This window comes from Empidonax traillii, unplaced genomic scaffold (genome assembly GCF_003031625.1).
Source record: "Empidonax traillii isolate 1590-97213 ecotype Southwest subspecies unplaced genomic scaffold, ASM303162v1 scaffold616:size383281, whole genome shotgun sequence".
In the NCBI taxonomy this organism is placed as follows: Eukaryota; Metazoa; Chordata; class Aves; order Passeriformes; family Tyrannidae; genus Empidonax; species Empidonax traillii.
Genome location: NW_020955809.1, coordinates 294,651 through 311,489, shown reverse-complemented (window position 1 = coordinate 311,489; position 16,839 = coordinate 294,651). Strand labels below are relative to the sequence as shown.

Here is a 16,839-nt window from a genome sequence, read left to right as displayed (position 1 = left end):
CACGGGTCCCAACTGCGCTCACAAACGCCCTCGAGTGACACTGCCACGTTCTCCACCTGAGAGCAGAGGAAAAGCTGAACCCAGGCTCTGGGTTATCAGCTGCTGCATTTATCACTTCAAATCATCTTTAGATTCTGTCCAACTCACAGTTAATCCTCAGGAGAAACAGGCAGAGCCACACTGGGGGTGGGAAAGGCAGGGAGTAGAGATGTGAAGGAGCTTATTTGAAATAGTGCCTAAATATATATATGAAAATAGCCTGGAAATACTCCAAGGGCTACAATTAATCCATAAATATTATGTATTTTATAAGTCTCTCTGATATGTTGTACAAACAGAATAGATCAGCTGGAAACTCCGTGCAATTGGACTGACATTTATGTTTGATTATTTTTTCAGTCAGTCATGTATTGCAGCATTTCTGAAGACCTGCAGCGAGGACTGAGGGACAATTTCATGCCAGTCTGTGCCAGAATTCCCCACCCTCCCAACCCAGCTCTGTGGGATCAACACCCACCCAGCTACCCCAGCTCTCCCCTCCTGAGCCCACACATCTCCAGAGCACATCTGTTCCCTCACTGTGCCAGAGGCAAGGAACATCACTGGATCTTCTTTACTCAAATTCAGTCACTTTACACACCTAAATACATGTCCCAGCACTCCAGTGCTGCCATTCAGGTTGAATATTTAGTTTCTTCCTAAGAGCACCAACTCTTAAACACTCCAAAGCAGCAGCACAAAGAAGGCAGCACTGCCAGGTCCCTGCACAGGGGATCCTGCTGTTAGAGGAGTTCTCCTCTCAAAAACAAAGTAGCAAGTTTCATAAACCTGACAGAAAAGGCAAAAAAATTCAGTTTAAAGTTCATTATTAGGCAACGGAGTCCCTAATAAGATCTTCACCAGGGTTAGCATAACCCAGATTGTGGTTTTATCATCAGGGGAGGTAAAAGTATCTGTAAAAGACTTCCAAGTCCCATCAGCATTTCCAGCAACTACTGAGGGATCTCAACATCTCAGGGGCAAGTGGAAATCTTAAAACCTACCTATGGCAATAGCAGAGCTGCCTCTCCTGTGTGGTGTGAGCAGCCCTGTGAGGCCTCCAGTGCCCCAGCACAGGGAAGGGACTCCAGGCTTACACTGCCTCCTGGTTATTAGTGGATTATCACATGCCTTGAGTCAACCATGGGGTCTGGGGTAATTCCTTCTGCTAAAAGCTTTCATTAGAACTGTGGAATATCCTGAGTTGGGAGGGACCCACGAGGCTCATCGAGTCCAACTCCTTATCAAATTATCAATTATCAAAAAAGATATCCTGATTTCACCCTGGATGAAGTTGAGTAAGGGGAAGCTTAGGTTGGATCTCAGGACAAGGTTCTTCCCCCAGAGGGTGGTTGGGCACTGATCAGGCTCCCCAGGGCAGTGGTCAAGGCTGCCAGAGCTCAAGGAGTGTTGAGGCAGGGTGGGATTTTAGGGTGTCCTGTGCAGAGCAAGTAGCTGGACTGCACCATCCTGATGGGTCCCTTCCAAAGCAGCATATTCCATGATCCTGTGAAAGCCAAGTGGCTTCCTAAATCCATTCACACCAGAGCAGCGGTGTCTGAAAACATCCATATCCTGTCAGGTCCCGGAATTTCGATGATCTCAGTTCTCTGCACGAGGAGATTGAGCAACCAGCTGAAGTTAGCCCAATAAATTACAGCAGCACAGCAGCCACAGCTGGGTACAGCTCGCTCAGACTTAAAAGAAACAAGACTCTTGCCCATGGAAAGATTGTCTATACGTGAACCTGAGGCACACACTGTATGCAAATACAGCCAAAAAAAGAAACCCAAGTGCTCTGTAATTCTAGTTGAGCTCCAGCACAGGAACAAGGCAGAGCTAATATTTCACCCTCTTCTTGCACAATTAAAAGCTGCAGGGCCGGAAGTCAGAAAGCTCAAGCCTGAGCTTAGAAAATAGTGTTTTGTTGAACTTCCTCCCACAAAGTACATTTAAAAAAATAATAAACACAGAAGACAGTAAAAGCGTGACTTTCATATAAACCATAATACCAATTGCACAGAGCAAAAGATTGGCTCGCTGATATATGAAAGGGAGAAACACTTGCCAAGCAAAACTTGCAGCCTTTCCAACCCAGATTTCTAGTGCCCTGAATTGTTTAATTGTTTAATGGCTGTACCTTGAACTACAGTCACCCTGAAGATCTCAGTCAGCTCGGCTGCAAGATGTGTCTCCGAAAAAACAGCACGGCCAAGTCAGCCAGGAGCGCTCAGAGGCTCCTCAGCGAGCACAGAATCGATCCTGGAGGCACCAGGGGCAAAACCCCACTGCTTGGAGAAATCCTGCTAGGAGAGTCCCCCGATTAACAAACTAAACTAAGCCCTCAATCAAGAGAAGGCTCAGTACTGGTACTGGAAGCTCCTTCCACGGTGGAGTCTGGAAACATGGTGGATATAAAAAACACTGATGGGTATTTGTCTCCTCCTAATTCTGTTGGCCAGACCCAGGTTTCAGTGTTGTGCCCACATCACTGAAAGCTGAAATGGAGCAAATAAATTAGGATGATCATCCCTATGGCATCTGGAGAGCTTTTAAAAGAGGAGGACAGTCCACAGCCTCTTTAATCCTTTAAATTGAAAAGAAAAGGGTAATTTCCCCTTACAGGTAAGTAAAGACCCCTAAGCCAGTTAAAATGTTTTTTGGAACAACTACACAGCTAAAGCAATTAGGAATGACATTTGCTGGAAGAGGAGGTATTTTTAAGATGTTGTTTAACTATCTCATGTCCTTTCCATAATAATCTGGCAAATTCTGGTCCTCCTTACTCATCTCATAGCAAACACATTTCACCACACAAAAGAGATCTTATCTCTTGGGAGTTACTTTTAGAAAATGCTTAAAAAACAACCAATTAGCAGAGTCTGTGCACTGGGGGGGAGGAGGGGAGGGTTGCTGGAAACAGGGGAAAAATAAGTGAAAGCTGCAGCTTCACTTGAGAAACCAACAACCAAAATTCTGCTCTTTAAAGGAGTTCCTATCAGAAAAACAACAGCGAATCACAATAACAAGGCAATTCTCATACATTCCATCCAGGCCTAACTGGGCAGCTTTTCCTCCAAAATGAAAAAGCCTCAGACTCCCTTCAAATCCTGGTTAACCACGGGGCAGAGTGCTCAGAGTGCCCACGAGCACTCAGGGCACATCCACCCCCCACCATCCCTGCCCAGCACACAAGAGCTTTCTCCCAGCTGGCTGGGACACAAACCCATCCACTCGAGATGCTTTCTCAATTTGGCACTGAGGATGACTAATAAAACGTGGATCAAATTCAACAGCTCCACTGAAAATGAACAAACACCTCTTTGTCTCCCATCAACAATGTCCAAGGAAGGCCTGGCCGTGGCACTCAGAGCTCTGGGCTGGGGGACAAGGTGGGGATCAGGCACAGATTGGACCTGATGATCTCAGAGATCTTTTCCAACCTAAATGAGCCTGGGATTCAGCCAGGCGTGCTCAAGGAAAGATCCTGGTGAGAAGGGTGCAAGGTGGATAAATCCCTGCATTCCCCCAGTGCCATGAATGCCAGCACATCCATTTTAATCCAAGTCCAGAGCTACGTTTTGAGGAAGCAAGTGTAAGAAGGCAACATCTATTTCCTCCCTTTGTTCTCAGCATTAAAAATAAGAGTTAGCACATTTAATTTTCTTATCTGTTATTCACATTAGTTGTGTACTACCCACCTACCTAAAGTATTTGGGTACAGAATGCATGTTCAAGTGCCCTGCTGAGCAACTCCCTGCCCTGAGGCTTCACCAAATTATTGCTTTTCAAATTAATAATCAGTTCTCCACAGGACACAAGACTACTGCAGCAAACCTTCCCAGCTGTTGCCTTGGGAAAGACCAGGGACAACGCCCTCCGAAGATGTGCTTTGCCCAGTCTTATGTAGTGACTGTAGTGATTTCAGAAGGCTCTAAATATCCTCAAATCACACTAATTCTTTCTCTTTCTCACATGATTTTTTTCTCTTCCAGTAGGTTCCATTTTAAGCACACAGATTTCAGGGTTTATTCAAAACCCCCCATCAGGTCATCAGTTCCTTCTTGTGGGGGAGGGAAACAGCAAATTCAAGAGTTCCTTATCCCTGTCCCATGAGTAATCTGATGGGAAAAGGCCAGGAGGAGATGCTGAAACACTGGCTAAATGCCAGGGAGAAGTTCTGAGTGCTTGCAGCACAGATCTGCCATTGGAAAACACACCAGGGGACACAGAAACTGGACATCTGAGGAAACCCACGCCATGGGCAGCAGTGAGAAGGATCCCCAAACCATCTGGGGCAAATATTCAATGGATAATTTAGGACTTTGTAGGAAGAGCATCAGTAACTGTACAAATGGAGACAATTAATCCAAGTTATGCTGAGCAGGGTGGGCAGGCCCTGGCACAGGTTGCCCAGAGAAGCTGTGGCTGCCCCTGGATCCCTGGGAGTGTCCAAGGCCAGGTTGGACGGGGCTTGGAGCAACCTGGGCTGGTGGAAGGTGTCTCTGCCCAGGGAAGGGGGTGGCACTGGATGTCTTTAGGTTCCCTCCCAACCTAAACCATTCCATGACATGCATGGACACTAAAGCTCCCTCTTCCCCCACATGTACAAGGAAAAAAACTTTTTAATAGTATTATTTCAGAAAAACAAAGATATCTGCAGCCTGAACTGCCATAAAAACCCCCAAATGTGTCCTTCAGCTAACAGAAGGGACAGAAACTCCTTACAAAGGTACCTGCTTGGAATTTCACCCACTTCCACCTCCTTACCCTGACAGAGTCCACAAAAGGTTGAACATCCCATTGCACATCAGCTCCTGAGGCAGAGACATGGCAGAGCTTGAATCCTGATCCCTGCATTTGGGGCTGCCTTGTCAGGCACAGAGCTGACAGCAAAGTGCTCTTACCACATCTAGGAATAAATGCACTCCATAATTCCTGCATTGGAATGTCTTCTGGAAATTAGAGCATTATTTTTAAGTATTTATAATGTAAAAGTGACGAGGCACATACTGAGTACCTAATTATCTTGCACCACCAGCATTGCCTGGAATGCTTATTAATCAATTAGGCTTTTAGATTAAAGTTAAATAGACACAGAACACCTCTGAAAAGAATACCTGAACCAGAAGATGAGATTACCCAAAACCATCTGTTTCACCCTCAGTGTCTCAGTTACAACAAAACAGGCGAGTGACTGTGCGAGATCCAACTCCACAGACTCCATCCCCACTCCCACATCCCCACGGCTCTGCAGGCTGGCACTGGGAAGCACCTGCTGGGGTTTGTTTACAAGGGATTTCTTTTGCAAAGGGCTTTTTTTTTTTTTTTATATATTTTTCTCACTCACCCACCATCTCCCCGTATCTCCTCTCACCAATCTCCTCCTCCTCCTCCTCCCAGCACTGAGTGCTTGCCAGGGTTTCAGACAGCAGAAGGTTCCACCACACGAGCAGAAACCCTCCAGAAATCAACAGGGCCGGCGTATTCAAAGCAGCATTTTGGGGTGTTAAAAGTTAACCACCCTGTAAAGTGCTACAGGGAGAGCCACAAAAATCACAACATCCTTACATAAAGCTCTGGAAGCGCCAGATCCTTCTCGGCAGCCACACGAGTGATTTATACCTTAACACAAAAACCTGCTGCAAGAGAAGGAGCCACAACTGGTGGCAAAAGAACCGCGAGTCTCCCCAAATTCACACGTGCAGGTTGTAACGGATCCAGCCCGGAATTCTTTCCCAGCACAGATGAGATTTTCGAGGCTTGATGGGTTTGGGGGGAGTTCTGGTTAGTTTGGGGTGGGGGTGGGGTTAATAATGGAGGTCTATGGTTTGTAAGAGCTACTGAAAGCAGACTGGCTTTTTTTCCTTTTTTTTTTTTTTTTTAAGTTCTTGTGGAACTCCCCCCTCCAAACTAACGGATGTTTAAAGCATATTTAGTGGCTCGGCTAAAGCGAGTAATGAGCGTTACGTAAGATGTCTCTCCATGTAGAACAATCTGTTCCAAAAGTTACCAAAAATAGCAATTCTCTAAACACTGCTGTGATGCAATATTTAACCACTTACTGCATTAACAGGCCAATTTGTCCATTAGACTTCAAAAAATACATATGCATCCTTCAAAACGTCAAAAAAAATATATATACACTTCAAAACTTTAAAAAGTATGTATATACTTCAAAACTTAAAATATGCATGTGTATATTCAAGTGTTCTTACAATGTTTTCTTACCTAGGCTGGTTATACATAAAAAAGAGTATGTATATATACTTCAAAACTTAAAAAAAAGTATATATTTGCTTCAAAAATTAAAAAAAAATACATATGCTTCAAAACTCTAAAATATATATATATAGTTCAAAAATTTAAAAATATATATATAGTTCAAAAATTTAAAAATATATATATAGTTCAAAAATTTAAAAATATATATATATAGTTCAAAAATTTAAAAATATATATGTGCTTCAAAAATTTAAAAAATATGTATATGCTTCAAAACTTTAAAAAACACATATATATTACAGAACTTTAAAAATATATATATATGCTTCAAAACTTAAATATACATATCTATATACATACTCCAAAACTTGAAAAAGTATATATACTTCAAACTTTAAAAAATATATATAATTACATGTATTATATATAATATTATAATAGATATAATATATATCATATATAGTCTATATAATGAACTATGTCTTTAATATATAATATATAGTCCATATAATATCCTATTAAAGTCTATATAATGTATAGAATATATAGTGCATATAATATCCTTAGTCTATATAATATATATTATAATATATAGAATATAAAATAGCCTATAATAGTCTATATAATATATAATACAAAATATAGTCTATATTATAGTCTCTATAATATATATTATGTATAACGTACAGTCTATATACCTGTAATGTGTAATCTAATATATCCTCTATAATATATGAAACATACATAATATATACAATTATTTATCCTCTATAATAATATAATATTGAATCCCCCTGCTACTCCGTGTGTTCACACACGGAGTCTCGAGCGCCGTGCGCGGGGTCCTTACCGAGGCTGGTGGGTTTGATGAGCTCGTCCAGCAGGTCGTAGAAGGGCAGTTTCTGCAGTTTGATGTCGGGGTGCACGGGGTGCAGGGCGGACGCGAGGTGGGGCAGTTCCAGTTCGTGTTTGGGTCCCAGCAGGGAGACGGGGAGCAGCGGGGACGTGGCGGGGTGGCCGTCGTAGCCGAGCTGTGGAATGGTGGATGGAGACAGCGTGGCCGGCATGGAGCTCGAGTGCACGCTGGGGATGGACAGGTCTGCGGGGGTCATGATTTTCTGGGGGAACCTCCTCCGGTAGAGTTCTTTGATTTTCATCTGCACGGCGGGGCTGCAGCCGGCCTTGAGCAGGTGCAGGGCTTTCGTGAGCAGTTCGTGTTTGCGGCCGTGCTTGTTCCTCCCCGCGTAGCCCAGCAGCACCTGAAGTTCCGAAACTCGAAGGCTCATAACCATTTGCTTCAAGGGAACAACACACAGAAGAATCAGCACTGGGGTTAACAGCATCTCACACAGCAACAGCAGAAAGGGGGGTAATCCCAGGGAAGTTTTTAACAGCTCGGGAAGCACCGCTTGTGTCAGTGGCTACTGTCACCTCTTACAACACGCTGTTCGAAGAAACTCCCAATTTCTGCTTTATTCGGCCTTTTATCAGCTCCACCAGCAAACCCTGTGTCTGGCATGGCCCTAAAGCTCAGAAGAAAACCCACATGCAGCAAACCAACCGAGTCCTTTTCCCATACAAACCCTGTAACAGCCCAGCTGGTTACCAGGGGAACTGTGCGAACAGTCCATAAAAACCTGAGGTTGGTCAGCCCTGACATCTGACTTCAAACTTCAACCTGTCCAAGCAGGAGCAACTGTTACCAAAACAGGTAGAACACTGGGGGGGTTGGCCCAGGCTGGACACCAATAGCCACCTTTTTAAAGGGATTTCCATTCCTGAAGGACAGCAATGCTGGAAGGAAGAAGCACTTAGAAAAGGACAAGTTGCCAGTAAAAAAAATAAAGCTGTAAATGTAACTGTTTCTTAATCACTGCAAACGTAATTATTGTAAATACTTATTGTAAATAATTACATTTACGATAAATGTAATTATTTCTCAATCCCTGTCCCTCAAGCATCTAATAATGTTGAAAAGTTTGGATTCCTCTAGTTGGATGTAAAGGAATTTATACACTGACAACATCCAGGCTGTGCCAGTCCTTAACTCTGGAACACCTCCCTTCCCAGCCCTCCCCTCCCTTTCTGCCATGCAGAACTAATCCCCACAGGTTCAAAGGAAAGGAGGTGAATGGCTGATGTTCAAAAGAGAGAGAAATTATAATCCCATTTGTGTGCAATCCCCTATCATCGTTCCTGGGTTAAAGGAAACATCTTCTGATTCCATTTCCTTCCTTCTCACCTCAGAGCTGCGTGTCCTGTTGGGGATGGGGGAGCTGGGCTGTGCCTTCTGTTAATTAACATCTTCATTTACACAGTCATTTACTGTCTCCCAGTATGAATCAAACTGGTAGGACTTGTCAAGCGTTCCACTTCTTCAGGAACCCAGAGAAACACTTTGCTTTAAAGCAGGGAAGCCCAGAATCCCCTGTGAGCACCTGCTGGGCACAGGGAGCCAGCAAAGCCACCTCTGAGCCCGGCTTCCACCTAAAAGCTCAGCTCAGTGCTTGGCAGTGGCTTATTCATCATCAGAATCCTGCAGAATTTCGGATTCCCAAGAAATCCCAAGCAAGTGAAATGCCCAGAACCCACTGCCACAACTGGCAGTCTGTACAGAACCATTAAATACCCTTGACAAAACCCTTACTCATACCCTGGAGTATTTAGTCAATCCCAAAAGATCAGACTCAAAGTAATTCTTGATGGATATCACTGGGACTAAACCAGCCCAGCACATGAGGCTTCTGCAATTCCCCAGCCACACCAGAACTCGCATTTGCAGCCTCTCAACTCAAGTCCAAATGCTCCCATCCCTCTCTAGTCCTTCACACTGGGCAAAGCATTCACACACATTAATTTTTTTCACGTTAAATCTGAAGTGCCAGTATTAGAAAGTGTGGCATCCTTACTTTTAGCAAAACCACCCCAAAACTCCCGTCAATCCCTCAGACCTCCAGCACCTGCAAGAGACGTTGTAGGTCTCCTTGTAGGATTTCTCTCCACTGAAACCACATCACTGTCAAGCCCTAAATTAGCTGATTCACGTATTTAATGAGGTTTGCACCCAACCAGACTGAACTCAAACCTGCCACAGTTCTGCTCTGCTGAACCACAGCCTCAGAGTTCAGGAACCTCGCTGCCAATCCCAGATAAACCTTCCCTGCAGACTTCCACAGAGCCTTTGGATGGAACAGGAATTCATTTCTCAGCCTGAATACCCTGAGAACTTTCTTCACACTTTTTGAAACGACGGGACTGTCACCGAGCTCCTAATGAGAACAGACGAGGTAGCTGAAGAAATTGAGATTTCTTACAAGAATAAGGCACTTCATTACAGTCTGAAGTGTTGACAGTCGAAAGTGAAACAAATAGATTTGAAACATGGCAAAACCACTATTTATAACGCTTTACAAACATTTCTTCAACAGAACGAGTAGCTACAGCTGAAGGGTTTAATGCCACCACCATTAAAAGTCACTTCCTGAGCAGCCAGAACCTCTCAGAGCTTCACTCTGTTCTTGTTTTGTGATAAACTCAAAGGCCCAGCTTGCAAAAAACAAAGAGGATTAAGAAATAACTGAGCCAACAGTGAAGCTCCTGCTACAGGTTGGATGTTTTCCATTTTTAAGGTAAAGGCAGGTTAGAAAGGAGCCTACAGAAAGCAGGGTCCACACTCCCAGACCAAAACAAACAAAATTCCCCACATCTTCCCCACCCCGGCACATTCCTGACAGAGGAGACAAGAACAATTTTGTTTGCAGTGCTCAGGGCACTACAAAATCCATCCCTGAAAAACCAGCACTAAAGCCTGGTTGGTTTATTACAGCTCCAGACTCAACAATAAACCTTTCTTTCTCATCAGAAATGGAATAAAGAGAAATATAAAATACAGAGAGAGGCAAAATAAAGAGAGGCAGCGGTTTAAATAAGGAGAGGCAATGAATATAATAAAGGGAAAATATATAAAAATAAAGAGGATATGCCTTAAAACAATCCCCCCCCACACACATTTCCACAGGGTTGTGCCAGCGGATTGTGTCCATCAGTGGCACTGGGAAGCAGAGCCTGAGAAAACAGGGAAAAATCTCACAGGTTGCTGCAACATGAATGGGAAAATTCCTCTGCCCTCCTCCAACACGGTGGTTTTATTTGAGGACACAGCCCAGCCCTACCAGAAGTGCCCCTGTCCAACCCCATGGCACACTGGTACCCTAATCCTGGAACAGGCAGGGTAATTCCAGCAGGGACACGAACCCAACACACAAAACCCCTCAAAAACCTGCAATTTCTATTTTTTTTCCCCCCTGTCACATCTCACCTCATCACAATTCCAACCCCTCGCTGGCTTAGCTGCAGCAGCAAAGCTGAAGGGCAAAGACACAAAGCCTTTTGCTTCAGGAAATCTCGCTTTTCTTGCCTGTTGCCTGAAGGAGTTGAGCAAAGAGATCACAGGGACAGAACCCACCCCAAAGAGTGTGACCCCAACAACAGCAAACACCCACAGTGCAGTAACTGCCCCCACCTCTGGCTGCCTGGTCAGAATCGGCAAAACGTTTGGAGCTTGCTTTCCTACAGGAAATAAAGTAACAAAACAACAACGAAAAGCTGAATTAAAGAGAAATAAAAGGATGTACCCAGTTCCCAAGGACTGACTGCGGGATCATCTTGCACACTCTGCAATTCCAGTTATGGTAAATAGTAAATACCTGCTCCTACAAACATCACTAGTGCACAAAAACTGATGCCATTTAGCCGCAAAAAGGTTGAGCTCTTTGCCACTTGCCCCACTGGGGTGTGAGAAACACAGAGAGCAAAGCAGTTCCAGGTCCAACAAACCCCAGCACCAAACACACGAGGTGCTCTGCTGATGTCGTGCTTTTTGGTACCTGTCACACCCAGGGAATACCCAAAATCCAAAGAGAGGGCGAGGACAGTGGGAAGATCCTTCAAAGTGTAAAAGAGATGATGAACAAGCCTCACAAAAACCTGACTTATCTCAGGTTAGCAGCGACTTTCTGTTTTGTGTAAACACCTTCCCGGGGTGTAGAAGGCAACTCTCATCTACAAACACGCAGCTGACATTTCCTGCTCGACAACACAACTCCAACACGTGTTCTCTGCTAAAGGAATCAGTCATGGGATTGCTGGATCCTTATCCAACGCTCCCCCTCCAACGTTCCCTCACCCAAGGCCTGAGATCACACTCCATCCATCCCATCCTTCCCCAAGCCAGCTGGGCATTCCACTGCCATAAGACAACGTCATTCCCTTACCTCTCTCCATCCACAGGAAAGGGATGCTCTACCCACAGCTCTTCCACTTAAAAGCTTAAAGATGTGAAAATTATTTAAAGTAAGAATCATTCACTTTGGTTTTCTCTGCAAGGACAACAGCAGAGGTGAAATCTCTTTTCAGTTCAGTTGTTCCAACCACCAAGGAAAGATGCCCAGGCTGGGCAGATTCCTGACTGGAGAAGTCCAACAGGTCAGAGCCAAGAAAACTGCTTTCAGGAACTGGGTCTTGTCTCACTGACCTAGGAAGGCTGAGAATGAAGTTTAAACATTAAAAATATAAGTGTTATTGCCTCTGGGTAAGAAATTCCTTTGCTAACCCTGCGCCCAGGATTCAGGGATGGGCACTAAAGAGCAGGATTCAGACAGGGAACTTCATTTCTGCACTGGAAAACACACACAGGCTTCAGCACTGGCTGGAAATGCAGGAAGATGAGCTGCAAGTCCTGCTGCTCCAGAAAGGATCAGGTACAGGCTATCTGTGAGATCCAACACCACCCACAGTGACCTGCACCCTTCTTCCCGTTTTTTGAAGGGAGGGACTTGTCTGAGAGGGAAAAGCCAGGCAGCAGCCAGTATTTAATTCTTTTTTTTTTATATAAATTGGGCAGTGTTCACAGTGTGATGCACAAGATGATGGTTTCAAAGCCCTTTCATCCACCTGTGGCAGCACCAAGAGCTCCAAGAGCTTGATGGGTTCTTAGAAAGGGTATTTCTCCATCTCCACTAATCAGCCCCACGATCTACCTGGAGAATCCAAGTTATTTCTGGATGTTTATGATAACTGGAAGCTGTGAATAAGCTCCAAAACACATTCAGAAGATCTGCCAGCACAACAAGAAGCATCTGGCTTGGTACCACACCGCACTCAGTGCCTAAAGCAATACAACAGGTCCTCCCCAATTCTCCAACCATTTACAGGGAAGATAAAGGGGAAAAAATGAAAAGGAAAATAAAAATAAAAATCACTCAGACACCAGTCAAAAGATGGAAGAAGAGAGTAAGTAAAAGGAGAAAGAAGAAACTCAATGGGAGATCACTCATTTATAAACAGTAACTTAAGAGTGACACTAAATTTCTGTTATTAGAAATATAATGATTAGTGATCTTTTAGTAATTAAGAGTCATTATTACAGAAGAGAGCAGCAAATTCCTTCCTGAGTGGAGGGCAACACAAATGAAAATTTCCCCCTCATGAAAAAAAAAAAAAAAAAAAGAAACTGCTATTCCAGGAATTCCACAATGCACTTCCAAAAGACAGGTAAAAAAAAAAATCAAAATTGTTCCTGTTTCTAATAAAAGCAAGTAGGAAGCATTAGATGAGAATGGAAATGGTTCTGAATTGATCTCAGTAAACCTCCAACACCCAGCTGTAAAAATACAGCTCCTGCGTGGATGAAGAGCCTTTTTCATCCCTGGAATCAGTTTTGCAGAGGAGGAAGCTGTACCTGAGCTGGGGGAGCTCTCTGCACCTACACAGGATAAACTCCTGGCATTGAAGGTTTGGGAAAACAGGAAATCCTGAAGGTCAAAACATTCCCATCTTTTACGAAGTCACATTGCCCAGCTCCTAAATTCTACCGGCAAGACTCCCACAGGGAAGCTGGGGAGGCTGAACCATAAAAACTGCAGTGAGCCTCCCGAAATCCTGCAAGAGGGAGGGAGAGAACCAATTCCTGGAAGCTCAGGGAGCCCCCGATGACAGGCTGAGACTTCCTGCGTTTGTCCAAGGCAACCAAAACAGCCGCGGGGCTGAAGGGCCTGTAATTCAAACCAGAGGGGAGGCAAAAGCACAGCGGGACAGTCACAAACAGGCACCACCCCCCAGCCTTCACGGAGCCTGCTGGTTTTCCTACTGCAAAACTCATCTGTCTCCCGGAGTGGCACCTGCAAAATGCCGGGAAAAGCAAGGCAGCACTAAAGGAGCAGGTACAAATATCATTTGCCTTTTACTACACACGTAAGGGCAAGGATTTCTTAATCAAAGAAACCTGTCTCTGTTGACACGGTGCATCATAAAGAACATGTTGCAGTTGGATGAGCAAATCCATACACTGGTCCAGCTGGCAATGACAACAGATTTAAAACCATGAAGAATGAGTCAGCAAAACGAGGTCCTGCTGCTGGAAATGCCAAAACAGCCCGGACTGACCTGCTGGTGGTGTCTCCACCGACCTGGGCTTCCTTAAGCTCAAGCTCTGTATTCATGATTTTCACCAAGTAATGTATTCCAGCCCCCAAATCATCCCCAAGCTGGAGCCATCCGGGGTTATTTACCTTTGCCTGCTCACAGAAAAGGTATTTCCATGGAATTAATGGTTGTGTATCTGTTCATATAAACGTTATGACCCTCGAATGATGGAGCTCTTTTCCAGCCTCAGTGGATCCAGGATTCTCACATTCCAGTCCCTGCCAACGCTAAAAATCTCTGTCAGGGAAGAAATCCCAAAGAAACTGCAGGGTTTTTTAGCTCAGTCTGAAGCTTCTGGGATGGGACCTCCTGTCTTTTCCCACCACAATCCTTCTGTATTCAACTCATGTAACCACTTACCAACTGTATCACAACCCCTGAAATCGGAATTCCACAGGAAACTCGTCCAAGGAACATTTCCTTACCTGCCTTTGGCAAATACCAGTTGCTTATATCTGTTGTGCTGCTAAAACCTGACTGCCCCCAAATTCAGTAAGTTTTAGGGAGGTCAGAGCAATGCCCATACCCAAACAATAAATAAATTTAATCCTAATAAATTTAAGCTCTGAATTCCAGAGCCCTCCATCTAATCCCAGGCCAGTGACACCACCAAGTTGTTAGAGACGTCTGTCACTGCCTTCAAGAAAACCCACAGTGACAAAAGTACCAAAGCTCGGTGACGAGTGACAGGATATTGCAAAAGCCAACAGAAAGGCAGCTCCAGCCCCCTGACCTGGCTGCTGCAAACAACAGACAGAGGTTGGAATTTTTCATATAATCCCCAAGTCTTAAAGGTTCTCCTATGCTTTTGGCAGATGCCTGTCGTATCTGCTGTGAGAAATACCTTCTGAAAGCACTGACACATAGACCCTGCAGCATTAGTGCAGGGAATTGCCCTTTGGAATCTCCATCCCACCCCTTTCCCTGCCTCTGGAAGGGAGATTCGATCACACTGTGTGACCACACCCCCAGAATGCCAACTGGGGGTCTGAACGCTCCAAGCCGGGAGATGTTCTGGTTTAAACCCCACGCTGTGCCCTGGCTGCAGGTTCCCACTGCGGGGGCAGAGCCACTGGGGCAGCTCAAACTGCAGGAGGGATCTGCTGGGGAGAGCCTGCCAAGCCTGGAGTCGGGTCTAAACAGCCTTTGATTGACAGCAAAGGCAGTTTATCTTAATCCATAACCAAAGTTTTACCGTGCTCGGGAGACTCCCCCCAGCAGGTGAGCCAGATCATCACCCTGGGATTCAATAAGGTTGCTGACACAGTAGTCACCTCCATCCCTGCTCTTGGAGACTCCAGGTTTTTTCAGCCACGCTCAAACTTCATTGTCCCTGGAGTATTTCCCTTGCAGAGGGGAATCATTTTCCCAGAGCAGCATTTCCAGGACAAGTCGTTGAGCAGAAAGACCAGCTTAGACAATCTCTGGCTACAAAACAAGGAGCCTCTCCAAGAGCAAACAGCTCCCACCTAAGGCTAAGAGGGAGCACGATTATTTTCAGCTCTCTGGGAGGGGGTCACTGCCAGACACATTCACTTTTTATTAACGTGTTCTTACCCTGAACTCAGCCCTTGTGGCTGACAGAAGAGCCAGTGCCTGTGGAAGAAGCTGCAGTGGAGCCCCAGCCAGGCACAGACACAGCTAAAAGAGCTTCTAAACACACCCTGTCCCGTTAGAATCGGACAACCCCCAAAATATAACGACTTACACAGTACCCAGGTATAGTCTGAAAGATTGTCTCTTTGCATAAAACAAGAAAAAAAAGACAGAGGACCAGGAAGTCTCAGCTTCTGGAAGCCACACAGGAGGTCACAAAGGCACATTTACTTCCCCTCCTTCAGTGATTTAAAACAAATAAAAGGTATGTTTTAAAATACGAAACTAACACAAAATAAATTATAACGTAAACTGACTGATCTGGGATTTACAGATAGGGAATCTGTAAAATGAGGATCCTGCCAGCCATCACCTTTCAGCAGAACACCAGAGAAAGGAGCTGCAGCTGCTTTCCAAACATCTCAAAATACCTGCACGAAGCACATGTAGCTTTTGTAAGTCAATTCTGCAGGCAAAGCTGGAGAAGAATGCACCTGGAATTTCATGAATGTACTTGCATTGCAATATGGATAAAGAGACTTCCAGGAGCAGCTTCCAGAGCCTCTCAGCAGCAAGACCTGCATTCCTCCATGCAGGGTTTTTCAACCCCTGCTGCACCAACAGACATCAGTGTTTTGCATGTGTTACTCAACTGCAGCACCACTTGATTTAAACAAATTATTGCCATGACACAGGCATCTTTTCCTCCAAGATTTAAAGAAAAAAAAAAAACTTTATTTCTTGGGATCTATTCCCCACGTGCCTGAAGTTACCACCCAGTGCTGAAGAGTTAGTTAAGCACTAAAACTTTGCTATTAATGAGCTCCAAATGAGATAACACTTCAGAACATGAGATCACACAGTCAAGTACATCCAAACCACCACCTTTTTCTTCCCCTCATTTGTCCCATTTTCTAGGATGCAGCACAGGAGACAGATTACATCATCCCCGACTATTATTCTGGTATCTCAAAAAGTTTTAATTAAGAATCATATTAAATTTGGATCCTGCCTTGCAAAGTACTGAACAGCAGGGTGAAACCAGTACATAATTGAATCTCATTTCCCTGAAAAGTAACCAATCCCTGTGTCGATGCCCCAAGAGAGGGAAAACGGGAATTATCAGCTCACCATTCACACTTAAAAAAAAAAAAAAAAATTAAACTCAAATGACACAGGATAAAAAATAATGTTTTCTTTTAGACTTGGAAGCAAAATTCCCTTCTGAGAAATGTATTCCCAGGCTTTGTGGACTGGTTGTAACTCAGGGCCATCTCACAGGATGCACCAGGATGTTTGGTTGGGCTTTTATCTGGAACCACAGGAATAAAGAAAAGCCTCCAATAATTGCTCATAACATCTAGAACAAAACCGGGGAGGGAGGAAAGGAGGAAGGATGGGAGAATGGGAAAATCGGGAGATAAGATAAAACAGCAGGTATAGGAGATAATAATTTATCATTTAAAGATAACCTTTTCCAAAGGAAATAAATCTGCT

At 44.4% G+C, this 16,839-nt stretch overlaps 1 protein-coding gene across 2 annotated transcripts in view; it reads right to left on the bottom strand.

Annotated features, from left to right (window-relative positions):
* The window catches only part of PIAS1 (protein inhibitor of activated STAT 1), a 52,178-nt gene that overhangs the window by 23,433 nt on the left and 11,906 nt on the right, over window positions 1-16,839 (bottom strand). For both annotated transcript variants that reach the window (XM_027898682.1, XM_027898683.1), the window contains exon 2: window positions 7,115-7,559. In XM_027898682.1, coding sequence (XP_027754483.1) covers window positions 7,115-7,559 — 445 coding nt within the window. The remainder of the gene's footprint in view (window positions 1-7,114; window positions 7,560-16,839) is intronic.